General features: G+C 30.0%; 1 protein-coding gene across 1 annotated transcript in view; it reads right to left on the bottom strand.

Moving 5' to 3' along the window:
• Window positions 1-578: 578 nt before the first annotated feature.
• LOC112602809 overlaps window positions 579-14150 on the bottom strand; it is a 28115-nt gene continuing 14543 nt past the window's right edge. The window contains exons 23-33 of the mRNA XM_025351136.1: window positions 13192-13344; window positions 12877-13098; window positions 11758-11961; window positions 10936-11159; window positions 6439-6576; window positions 4933-5131; window positions 4506-4737; window positions 3372-3484; window positions 3152-3292; window positions 2596-2742; window positions 579-746 (exon numbers count right to left, since the gene is read on the bottom strand). Of these exons, the coding sequence (XP_025206921.1) occupies window positions 2623-2742; window positions 3152-3292; window positions 3372-3484; window positions 4506-4737; window positions 4933-5131; window positions 6439-6576; window positions 10936-11159; window positions 11758-11961; window positions 12877-13098; window positions 13192-13344 (1746 nt within the window). The 3' untranslated portion in view covers window positions 579-746; window positions 2596-2622. The remainder of the gene's footprint in view (window positions 747-2595; window positions 2743-3151; window positions 3293-3371; window positions 3485-4505; window positions 4738-4932; window positions 5132-6438; window positions 6577-10935; window positions 11160-11757; window positions 11962-12876; window positions 13099-13191; window positions 13345-14150) is intronic.

Below are 14150 nucleotides of genomic sequence, written 5' to 3'. Positions count from 1 at the left end.
CATATATGTTTACTTGGTTTTATACTGAGTATTTTAAAGTTACCATGGTATATACTTTTGTAGTCTTAATTTATAAATTTACATAAATTATATGTGTGAACAAATTTTTTTTTTATCTTAGAAAAATTAAACATAACACTTATAACGGTGCTCAAGTATTTGATCATTAACTACCTTAAGCTCAAACAATAATTTTTTATGTATTCTATGTGTGTGTTTGGAATTATATATTTTTTATATATTTTTAAATTTATTTTGTAAGTGTAAATATGACGATTCAGTTTTGTGATTTATTGATGATATATATTGTATGCAATCAAAATTAAAATAACTGGACGAACGAATTACATTTTATATGTAAAATAATAATATAAACATTTAATATATTATTATGTAGAATTGAATTATTATTGTATTGTTATTAATAATTATTCCTTTGTCTTTTAGTTAAAATTCAATTTTCAAGACTAAATATTGCAATGTTGTAAGATTATAAAGTTTAATTAATTTTTTTTAAGTACTTGGTTAAAGGTTTTCAGAATGGAATAGGTCACAACAATCAGCTAATAAAACAACAATTTCCAAGAATAAGTACTCTACAAAATATGTTTGATATTTTATGAGTTAATTATTTTGTTAATTTTACATATATGTAATACTATTCAGTCGTACTGCATTCAGTAGTGATTATTGCTCATTATGTAGTTTGTTATTAAACATCATGTGATTTGGAATATTTTAAGAACCTATAAGTAAAACAAAAAAAAAAGTGTCATTAGCAAATAAAAATCAATTATTTTTTTTTCATGATATTCTATTTATTTATTTGTATATATAAAATAAAACTAATGTACTTCATTAAAGCAATTCTATCAAAACTTTTTTCTCACAGAGAATGAATAGTGTTAGCTTCGAAACGAATGTGAAGTACCTAATTGACAAGACTCATTTCTCGTGGAAAAGCTTCTTAATGATGGAATTAAAGTTTAAATGTTTGGGTTTTCCTTTTTATAAAACGTATAAACATAAAATGTCTTATCTATACTTTTTTTTCTAGTTTATTTATTTATTATATATTTTACAGGCTGAGCCTTTTTTTATAAAGATATATAAATTAATTTTATTAACAGAAGATATGTGCATAATAGATAAATAGTAAACAAGAGTATGAGGTATATTAGAAACATACAAAGAAGATAATGAAAATAAAAACAATAACAAAATAATCATTAAAAGAATGTAAAGTGTGGATTCGCTTTGACGTTGGACATTTAATTGCCTTAATAACTTGTTGACTAAGAATTTGGTGGTAGAATGTGAGACATAAAAAAGAATAGTCGTTTGGGTTGTAAGGTCAGGTTCCTTAAAACAAATTAAAGATACTAGGTCAGGTTTATAGACATATATCCTATACCGCTTAAGAAGTTTTGACTTTTTGAGTATCTATACAATATTGGAGGAATTGATGTTCCGACGTTAGTTAATTAAAAATTGTAACTTGTATAATAATTAATAGTGTGGAATCTACTTATTCCATTTGTTATTATTGAAACAAAAAATTTAGGATTCATAATATACGTCATAGATAATGTACCAAATATTTTTCTCATGCGATTTTTAATTTAATATTCATTTTCTGCGCCGTACTATGATTTTTCTCGTCGATTTTATTTAGGTTTATTATATACAAGGGTTAAAATGGGGGGGACGCAAGGGACTTAGTCCTCCTACCTCTAATGCGTCCCTTCAACAAACTATTCGGAAAGCTCCAATTATAACCTAATATTAGTCAATATAATTCAGAATTCCGTTGAGATTAAATCTTGGTTTTTTTTTTTTTATATCAATTGTTACTTTATTTTTATCAAATGTATTTAATACAAATTATGGACCATCTAATAAATGTGTAAAAAATATAATTGATTTTATTAGTTATTGCAATGGCTATAGATACCAACTGAATACTGAGATTAATAGGTTTCCGGTGGGTTGTCGATAACCTAACCTATAACATAATTATATTATTTAATTGAGCTTATACGTTTAATATATATATTATATATACATAAACATAGGTCAAGTGTGAATGTGTGATTTATCAATCATGTTCATCCCATCATACCTAGAATTTGAATTGTTTTTTATACAATTTAAAGCACAAAAAACACTATATTCTTACGATTATATATTTTTTGTCTGGCTGATTTCTTTAGTTTTTTTGAAGGAACCACTATTTACAACTTAATATTATCAGAAAAATAAAATGTTTAAGTTGTGTAAAATATTAGTTATTCTTAAAAGAGTATTGTTTGTAATTTGGATATTATTCAGGGTTAAAAATGGAATGAGTATGTTATCACTGTTTATACATTAGATAGGTACCTATATTTATTAGATATATCTAAGATTATATATCTAACGCTTAAAACTATAGTGAGACATTATTGCTCCCTGAAAATTTTCTCCACTTTAAGCCCAGATTATGTGTTAATCGTTTTCCTGTAATCTGTATTGAATATTGTTCAATTGAAATTCGTATTTTTTTTTCACCGATGGGATGGGGAAAAAATAGTTAAGCAACAAGTTTATACCTACTTAAATATGTCATCCGTAGTCATCTCTTCAGCTCGTGTCAGAGTTCGTATCGGCATTGATATGATGCCGCCGTCTTAGAGGTTTGACTCCTCCATCACACTTCATTGCGAATTTCCATTCTAAAATCAACGCTTCTTTGGGTGTTATCTGAAACGAGATCAAAAATATAAATTAAACCTTCACTCGGATCCGGTCAGGGCAGACGAGGTACCAATGAATATCGCGTTGGTGTTTGGCTATCGGTCAAAACTCTGAACTCAGATTTTACTGTCAAACAAAATGTCTGAGCTTATTTTTGGAGTAGGTCATATAAATTAAAAATATATAAATTTAAATGCCTGATGAGCTATGAATAATTACTACTGTTTCTATAGGTGTATACGTAGAGCGAAGTCTGATTCCCTAAAATGTCTATTTTTTTTTTTTGTGTAACTAAAAGTCAGTTTATAAAATACTATAAATGAGTTGGTACATAATGCTTTCGTAGAAAAACCTAAACAATATTATGTACAAAGATCGCCATATAGAGGTACCTATAAATGTGGTCTTGTATTACCTCTTCTTCGATGGCCACTTTCCGGATGTTCCATAAAAACTCCAATATGGAAAACATAAACGCAATTAAACACCCGAGAACCAGTACCACAAAAACGCCACCGATTTTCGTAAAACCAAGTTCGTCGCTTTCGTCTTCTTCCTTTATGGAAAGAAAAATTAAATAGAGACGATACAATAATATGGTTTGTTAGTATTCGTCGTCCGCTCTAGATACTCACCTCGCATTTATTGCCTCCTTGAACTTTCCACCATTTGTCTTTTAGTTCTCGCATGAATCCGGACTCTTGTAATCTCAACACCGATTCACTAATCAGTGTACGGTACGGTGAATCTTAAAAGAAAAATAACGGATTACCTATGTTATAGATGAATGGGTATATTATATTATAATATTATAATACATTAATACTATATAATATACATCATAATATTGTTTTTTTAAATTAATTTAATCTAATTATCGTACCTATGCTTATATGTTATATCTATAATGAAATATATTACATCAACATCGTTTGATGCACAGCTTTGGAATACTTAATTAATTCTTTTGCAATTATTTACAATTTTACTATTGTTATTTTTATTTTATTTATCTTGCACATTATCATTAATGCAAAGTATTGTACGACGTGGTTTTTAAATGTAATATTGCCCAAACGTGTACAAATTAGAAATATAATTTTTGGTTATCTGCTGTCTGTCTGTTCAAGAAAGGCTTCGAAACTAATGAACCGATTTTTGTGAGAGTTTCCAAAAATACTTATTTAATGCATTGGCCGTTAGATATATAATGAAAAACGATAGATAAGTATTAAGATTCACGTAAGGGTTATTCAAATACCTATCTATTACGATATTTTAAAATATGAACTATACTTTAGCTTCCATCGGGTAGTCCGTAATAGGCGTATAGATAGGTGTATATGTGTTAAGGTTTTAAAAGACCTTATAAGGGACGCATAGTGCAGCTGCTAAAAATTAAACGTGAATAAAAGTGTATATATACGATACACTGTCCTATGTTTATTTACAACGATTGCCACATGAGCGAGTACGGAAGAGCTACTATATGAGATGCAATGATAATAATTTTGAATTTCGATTATACGTTAGCTAGACAATAGACAAATTAATTTATCGGAATGAAAGTGAATGACTAAGTAATATTAACTGTACATAGAAAGTGATATTTTATTACAATAGCCCCGTGACGGTGGGTGAAGAGGAGGAAGTAGATGATTGATAGCGACGGATGCCGACAGTGTCATTTCAAAACAAAATACACACACGTTGAATACCAGTAGGCAGTAGCCTACAATATTATTTTAAAGGCTATATATACTACTCACTCATCGGCATTGCTATGCCGTATCCTTTGGAGTCGAGCGTGTTGCCGATCTCCATCAGGTTACAGTTGCGTTCTGTCTGATACTCGATGCTCGATGATTCCATGAGAAACGCATACCGGCCTTTGCCTTTAAGCACCCGGTCTACGCCCTCCTGATTGCTCTTCGTGAACACGGTCGGGTTAGACGCTTCCATCACGCTCCACATCCTCTGGTACAAACTCAAGTTCGATCTCTGTACAATATTTATACAGCTGATTTATTATTGTGTATACCTATAGGTATTATTATTATCGTTCTAGACGTGATAATCATATAATATATTATTATACATAGTCGTTGTCAGTTGTAAAATAAATAATAATAACTATAACACATGACAACGGATTTATGTGGCGTAGAGGGCGTATTATAGAGCACTGCGGCAGACCTGAAAAAAACTAGCCGTCGATCCTTCTTCGTAACAGCCGTACTGGATGTTCGATTCTTTTGACAAGTCATCGACATTCTTGATAGGTGTTTCCATACGTCCGCTGGTAATAGACGCTGTCAGGTTGGCGGTATACGACGAGGTCATGATCAGCGCGAAAAACCACCACATCCCTGCCACTAAACGCGTGGACACTGCCCTATATACGTACACAGCACAGTGGTTATGAAACATTTTATGGTATTATATTGTTTTTACTACAGTATTAGGTAATTAAAAAAAAATATTATCGTATATAATACAAACGACAATATTGTTATTGCTGCAGAGAAACAGCGACATTGCACTGACATAAAATATTAAAGTAGGTATATGGGTGTATGAATGATGTGATGCGATTACGATGAAGCACATGTAGGTAATTCACAAACATTTAGTCAACATTAAGTATTATAATTAACTTTCTTCACTCTAATGTATAGGTACATGTTTTAAAAAGATTTAATGAAATGAAAATCGTTATGATATTAGAAAATATTAGAATACAAATGTATGATATATTATTATTATAAGTCTTTTAATATAATAACAGTAGGCCTTTAGTTGTAAGACTTTTGGAATTTTCTAAACTTATTATTAAGATGAATTCCACGCGGACTGTGCAGGTTAAAATGTTAAATGTTAAAAGACGATAGTTTGACACGCTTTTGCGTCACAATAATTTATAAAGCAATCATACAAGTATTGAATAAAAATTAATCACCTAAGTAAAATAGTTATAGACTAAGTCAAATACCGAAGATTATAATACATATCAATACGATATATATCGTATATTATAATGTATAAAAATGAAATGCTTTTTGTTTAGCACATAATTTTAAAACGATTGGGCTTATTTTTTAAAAAAAATTTTAATAGCCGAACATGGTTTTTTCAGGCTTAGGCCGAAGAAAGGGTCAAACCGTATAGGTATAAGCTTGTATCTCCTATTCAAGTCGCTATAAAGTATATTATTATATTATACTCGAGGTAATCGTACAAACCACGTGATATGTATTGAAACATAAAAGATTTTTAAATTTTGTTTTAATTTTTAAGGATAAATAGGTACTTACTGATAATTGTAGTAAAATACATGAATAGCATTTAATTATGCTCTTAAACATAAACAAAAAAAAAAAAAAAAAATGGTAATTCAAAAACGCATTATAATTTGTGTACAGTTTATGTACGCCGTCATTAAGAGCCGTTTGGTTCATGAAAATTTTTTTTTGTTAAAAAATATAAACTAATATACTAATTAAGAATATATAATATAAATACAGTAAACTCTTGTCATGTCGAATCTCAAAGGGAACAGAAAAATTCCGAGATATCATCAAGTCTCGTCGTGAAGGCAGTAAGTTTCAAGTGGATTTTAATTTAGTTCGACATAATAAGAATCTACCGTCGGTATATATGTACATAAAACCACCGTGCTAGGTTCGCGTGTTGTTGCCTTACTGAGGTGATATATCGGAACCCTGTTGCAACATGGTGCCGCAACTGAACCATATCAAATTAGCCACATTAAGCCTAGTCTCAAGCTCGTTGTTACCGTCTTTCCACGGCTGTGGATCGTGCCATTCGTTGGGTGTGATTCTGCAAACAAGCAACGGGGATAGATAACATTCAAACGGTTGTGCCGCTGGTTTTCGTTTGCGAGCACACGCTGCTGTTGCAGCCTCAGCGTCGTATCATACAGACCATAGTCGCCGTAATATTAGGTATAATTATTGTATAATATTAAACGCAAGTATTACATATTATCATTATGATAGGTTTAGGGCACGCGTTATTGTACAATATGTATAATGTATATCATATATGTATGTATATTGTCATGCGTATTGATTCTAAACGAATAATAACTACGAATACAAGTAGCGCATTAATAATGTGTATAGCTCGGTCAGTGGCATATATTTATAGTGAGTGGTGGGTTACACAGCAGACAGAATAATAATAATTATGTGCATAATTTATCTAATTTCGTTATGTTATTACGCCGACGTATAATATCATTTTATTCGGGGGTATTTTTTTTTAATTGAGTAAAGGATTTAATACTACTACACTCGTTTATGAAAAATTTAAATTAAAAAGTAATTATTTTCAAACATGCATATGCAGGAATGCAGGGCGTACCTAAGGGGGACGGGGGGTTCGGGTCCGGACCCCCATTGAAATTTCTACATTTACACAATTAATAGTAAATAGTATAATAAGAGATGGTTTACAGTGTATTTTAATTTCCCATTATTTTCAATATACAAAGTTTATAGATTATAATATATTATAATGTACAAACCGTGTTTAATTTATACCAACAATCAGGTACGACTGCAATTGTCTTATTCTGAGCAGATACCACGAACTGATTAGATAAATCAATTGCTGTAACATAATTAGTAAATCTCCAGAAGAATACTTCAAAATATCAATATTTACACCATATTTGGAATACTTTACAGATCAAATAAATAGTCGTTTTATTGAACACAAATTGGTTTTAAAAGGTTTTAAAATGTTATTTAAAAATGAATTGGACAATAATAACAACGACATTTTACAATTGAAAGATTTTTAGAAAAGATTCAGATAATTTAAGTGAACCTGATATTGTAATAGCAGAAATTAAGATGTGGAAAAATGTCTTAAAAAAAACTGAAAAAGATCAAAAGCCAAAAACTGTAATACAATTTCTACAATTTTGTGATGAAGACTTGTTCCCAAATATATGCAGGTTAATAAAAATATTATGTATATTACCGGTTACGACATGTACATCTGAGAGAAGTTTCTCATCATTAAGAAATCTTAAAACATATCTCAGAAATACTGTATCAGAAGACAGACTAAATGGACTTGCGATGCTTAATATTCATCGAAATGAAATCTTAATACCAGATGATATAACTGAGGAGCTTGTAAAAAAAAACAGGAGATTAAAATTTTAAAATAATTATATAGTTATAATAATATAATTTGACACAACATTTTTTTTTTAAATTAAACTCAACCCTTTAAGTTTATTCTTTTAAGAATAAAATTTTATTTTTTTAAACAATTTTGCTTTTAAGGTTTTTTCTGAGAAATGTTGACATATGTATTATATTATATATTCTGCTATTATTGAGGAAAATTTAATAATTAATATGCCACTGATATAGCAGCGGCTGATTATGACAATGAAAACTCGTAGCGCACTCAAACCATAAAACTACACACACAAACTGACAAGCAATGCAAACTGCACAATTATTTAGGCATATAAGTCATACAGTATATACTATTATGTTAATTAGGTGATTGGAAAGTCAGTAACCTATTAATTCGTAATGTAGTGTGGAATTGTATGTAATATTTATTACATGAGTCTGTGGGCAATCTTTAATCATGATTTATCAAAAAAAAAAGTCTCAAATATTTTTGATTTTTTAAAAATGGGTTACTATGACTTTCTAATTAATTAACACATTATACATAAATATGTATATAAATATGAAAGTCACACAATATGTAGCTGTATAGAGTGGCATAGTAGGTTCTATTAAATAACTTTACTGCAGAAATTGAAAAAAATCACGATCTGCCACTCTGTATAGGTATAATGTATTATTCAAGGTATAATACGTATGTTAAACAGGTCGTAAAACACGATATGTATATTATTAATAATTATGTATATTTTAGTGGCATAGTGCAGTTGCAGTATATATCACGCGTGCAACCATCGGCAAATATAGGTTTGCGCTCACTTGGGTAGAATTTCGCATCCGGCACACAGTACGGAACCGATAGAAAACCACAGACAGTTGAGCAGCGTCATCGAATTCTCCATGGTGTTGTCTCCAGGCTTGATCGGGTGCGGGAGTTCCCATTCGAACGGTGTCATTCTGAAAACAGTTCCACAACGGTCTGGGCCAACTGCGGTAGGTACCTACCCATACGCCCCTAATATATACCAATATACCTAAAATATATAGTAGTCCACGGCGTTTCCCGTGGTCATAATAATATGTATGTAGGACATGTAGGTACTAGGTACTAATATATACATTTGCCTAGGCCTCGCTTATTACCTATATGTTATTGTTTATTGTTTTAGATTTAATGCTTTATATATATATATAAAATAATATAACAACACGGACGAATTGTAAATATGTTTAGATTTAATAGTATATTTACACGGGATGTTAGTCGTCTACAGAAAATACTATTGTTGTTCGACGATGTTATGGAAAAAAACTCAATTCAACCCGCCTAAATCGATGACTATTAAGCGAAATAATAATAACAATATTTATTTAATATTATATTCATAGGCGAAAATCGGGCGAGGTTTTGATAACCCCAAATGTGGGGAGGGTTTGATATGGAAGGTATTAGGAGTATAGGAACTGCGAATTTCAAGATATAGCCATAGTTACACGATTATTTTACAAAAGTAATTTTAAGAGAAAACAAATTAAAAAGTTTATAGAAATGACATTAATTATTATTCCTGTATATTTTGGTTCATAAAAGTAGCAATTTTTTAATTTGATTTTTTTTCTAAGTGGTCCTAATGCTTTTCAGCCATCTCTGTTAAAAGTAGGTGATCGCATTTATAACTTCTAAAACTACTGTTTGTAAAGTCGCTAAAATTTCAAAACTTCATACCATATAATTTAATAATTGTATTTATTAATTTATTTAATAGGACAAGAATCCAGTCCAGATCAAATGGAATGAATTTTAAAATTTCTTTAAAATAATCTTAAATGGGTAAAACTATTAAAACTGATTTTTTTTAATAAAAAAATTATTTTTCAGTTTTATAACACTTAATTGTCAGCTTAATGTTTTAACTTACGAATTTACTTTGGATAAATTTTATTTTTGATTAACCGGATTAACCTGATATTTGGGCTATAGCGAGGTCCAAATTCATGAGTTTTTCTGTATATGATATATATAACTGATATAAGTTTCTTATTATTGGACTGTTTACTACAATTTATAAGACAGCTAGCGTACATCAGCTAGTGATTTACGTAGGTATTTTGAATAAGGGTTTTTTTATTTAAATAGTTATTATAAGTTATAATAAGTGGTATTAATAACAAATACATGTCGTAAGCTATACGAATAATTAGTTTTTTTGCGAAAAGACTAGGCTCTTTGCAATAGCCAATAGGGTAGCCCGTTTGCGGACTACTTATTATTTTTCCAAACAGCCTGCTGTTTTTTAGGCTCATTGCATACAGACTAACAGCAGTTAGACCTTTTAAAAATTACAATAATTTTATGGTAATGACTATTTGACTATTTGTTGGTTTTTTTGAAAAATAATACGTTGTTCGCAAACAGGCTACCGCAATGCAAAGAGCATAGTCTTTTCGCAAAAAAATTAATTATCCATATGGCCTATGACATATTATATATGTATGCGTTTACTGATAGTTCTGTTAATATTTTAGTTATTTAAAAAATTAAAATCTTTACGTGTGGTGCACATGGCACTATAGACATATTAAATATACACATTTTGAAACAAATGGTCATCTTACAAATGGTTATCTAATGCATAAAGATTGTGTGCTTTATTCTTCGTGGTAAAATCATTCTTAAGCTTTATTGCAACCGAGGATTGAACGCAAGATCTCCTACCCTTCCCACGGAAGAAATATTAAACAATTTTCGCCTATGAATATACGATTATAGGTATTATTTTTAGATTCGGCATAAAATAATCACATTATTACATTAAATTATATACATAATACATCATATATGTATATATAAGAATATATATATATAGATGGTTTATACACACTGTGTCGCGATACACGTCAGTGGTAAATGGGTTACCCGATGGCGGACTATGACCGTTATGATGCGTTAAGGCCAGCGGCGCGGTTTCTGTCTGCAAACTGTTTAAATAAACACGATTTTTTTTTGCTCCTCACTTACCTGGCCAACATAAACAAGAATAAAGACACGCCTAGGTACGCGGTCGCTGTGTACATCCAGACGCTGAACGACAGTGGGTTCAGGAACCAAAATAGTTGTGGTTTCTTCTTTTCCGGTTTCGCGTACAGTATGCTTATGCCCAACGTCATGAATGGCGTTGTGAAGTCCACCGCGCTCCGCCGGTCGAAAGTGATCGTAAGGTCACATATCGCTAGATCCGCTCGCTGCAGTGTCCCACACGACCAACGAAAAAGTGAAAAATCAAATAGTCATTCGCGCGTATCGCATAGTATGTAGGAGTACACCTTATAGTCATCACTCATCAGTCATTACGTATAAGTCGTACAGGTCCTCGTCATGTGCGGTATACGTGTTTAGACGAGCGTGACGATAATCGCACATAAATCCTCGAACAGAAGGTACTTAAGTTGCCGATAGAACGGTTTTTGTGTTTTTCATAAAAAAAAAATAAAAATATTTTTCATATTTGCTTTGAAATATGATATAGATAATATAAATAATTTTGAAAATTTTAAACTAAAATATTTTTCTTTTCTTTTTTAGAAATAACAATTTACCGAGATAATAATCGAATGTCTCTTGTTTAAAAAATCATTCTATATGAATAGTTTTGTAACTTTTTTTAAGGAAAATTTATACACGATCGGTAGTAAGTATTGTCGAGTGCGGGTCAAAGTATAACTAGGCATAGAGTTATACTTATTATTATAATATGTCGACTATATTTTATATATAACGTAATCGCCCATCACAGATATTAGATATATTATCAAATAATTGTATTATGTTTATATAGCTCACCATGGACTGCAGCTCTCCAATTATACCGTTCCACTTGCCGGTCTTTTGCATGGCTCCGTAATCCTGATTTGTGGTAAATTTGAATTTAAATCCATTGTATTTGGCCATTTCCTCGACCAAGTCATACGCGAAACCTTCAAAACACTCTTCATCTTTGTCCAATCCCTTTTCTGTGCTATTGCATCTCATCAGATATGGTTGAACCTGTTTTTATTTAATGAGTTATTTTTTGGTTCTGAATTTTCGACCATGTTATTATGTAATAAGCGTTGTGAACTTAAAATTATGTTTTATATTCCACCAACCCAAATCCCGATAAAATCATTGACTATATTATTAACAATAACGTCATACTAAATAATAAAACACTAGTTAATATACTAAATTATAAATACAGTCACCTGCTTGTCACCTTTAAAAAAAATTAATCATCCGTTTATCTCTTTCGCTAACGCCACTGATACGAACAGAATGATCCATTTAATATAAGACATTTATTGTTTCAAAAACCACTAATGTTTTTAAAAATATTTCATTAACATAAATTTAAGTCCTCATAAAATATTTTCTATATTTTATTATTATTTTTTAAATGTCTTATATTTGTTAGTAACAACATAAATTTTTAATATCTTTTCCACAGCATAATACTTAATGTATGGTTAAAAATCGAATTTTTTTTAAGAAGATTAAGAGTTAAGTACTTACCTATGTAAAGTTATGAATTAACAGAGTGCAATTGAATACAATGGTACACCATAAAATATTGATCAACTACTTCTCCGTTCATCTAAGATTTAAATACTAATAAGTTAAGTTATAAATTATAACTAATAGACTATTTGTCTAAAATATTAACTAGTAATAAATATTCCAAATAATATTTTGCTTAGGAATATGAAATTAAAAATGTTTATTATAATTTAAAAGAATAAAAATAATAACATTAAAAAATGTTAAGATTATAATATGTAAAAGAAATATTTTTAAAAACGTTATAGTGTTTCTGTAATGATGAGCGCCTTACGTTTATTAAACCTCTCTCCGTATATTAACATAGTGTACACGTTATACGTTTTTCTTGACGTACCGTGAGATAATAATATTATATATACTCACTAATTTACCGACGACAATAAACGTCTTGTTCGAAATCGACTGGGCGAATTCTGAGTTCATTTCCGATGCCGATCTTGTCAGCGTCATTCCCTCAATCGGATCCCAAGACCCCAAACGATGTTTTTTACTCTCTTGCACTCGGACCACGTCCACTTTGAAGTAATTTCTGTTGCCTGTTTCTGCGTCAAATCTCATTTTTCCAGTCAATCCGTTCAACTCCATCTGCAGATCGTTAACCACAATGTCAATGTATAATAGTAAACACTGAAACTCCAGGAAAGTATATTCCAATAAAACAATACAATTTTATCTCACCACTCGCATATAATTGATTAGACTGTATCCGTGTACCCACGGTTTTATGTCGTCGCAAGCAATTCTTGTTGGCCCCATAGTTTGTGTTGCCACTAAACCATGGAGCGACGTTGCGAAAAAGTTTACCGCGTCATATATCAACGCAGTTTTTGTCTGCAAATGAAAAATTAAATAATTATGTATTATTTTAAGTATTAATGCACGGAAATGTCTAATAGCACCTTCATCTATATATGGTATAATTATATATTTTTCGGGTAAATTCGTATATTTTCAGTGTCTATCTCGATTCTCGGATACCTAACGGTTATCATGTTTTTTGGACGTATGCCAAAATTAGTCATAATATTATTATTATAATTCTGTTCATATATTTAAAATTCTAAGTGAAGCGGATAGCTATTGGTTTTTCTATAACATGGTGTGTAGTCCTATGATTTTTGAATGAAATTAGCTTAAAAAATTCATATAAACATATGCAATAGTTTCAAACTTTCATATGAATAAAAAAAATCAAAACAAAAGAATTTTTTTGAAACTATTAAAAAATGTTAAAGAATTACTGTAAGCAATAAGTTCGCTTAATTTTTTTTACAATAGAATCTTAAAGGCGTTTTGTAACTTAATGACTAATTCCTTTTATTAGAATGTTTTCTAAATCACGTAAAAAAAATAAAACTTTACACAAGAATACCCTCATAAAGAATGTCTTGAAATTGTTTTAAAATATTTAACGAAACTATTTTGGCCAGTGTATTTAGGTAATACACTAATACCTATTCAAAAACTTTCTAAAAGTATTTGAAATACATTTTAAGCAAAGGTGAGCAAGTTAATGAAAATATTTAACTCAAGTTTAGTTAAGTTAAAAGAACACAAGATCGATTTAAGTTAGAAGTTAATCGTTAACAAATTATAAATTTAACTCGATAAATTAATATTTAATATAGAAAAAATAT

This window comes from Melanaphis sacchari, unplaced genomic scaffold (genome assembly GCF_002803265.2).
Source record: "Melanaphis sacchari strain LSU unplaced genomic scaffold, SCAv2.0 Contig105_pilon_pilon, whole genome shotgun sequence".
NCBI lineage: Eukaryota > Metazoa > Arthropoda > Insecta > Hemiptera > Aphididae > Melanaphis > Melanaphis sacchari.
Note: the sequence above shows the minus strand (reverse complement) of the source record. Positions and strands in the feature narration are given on the sequence as shown.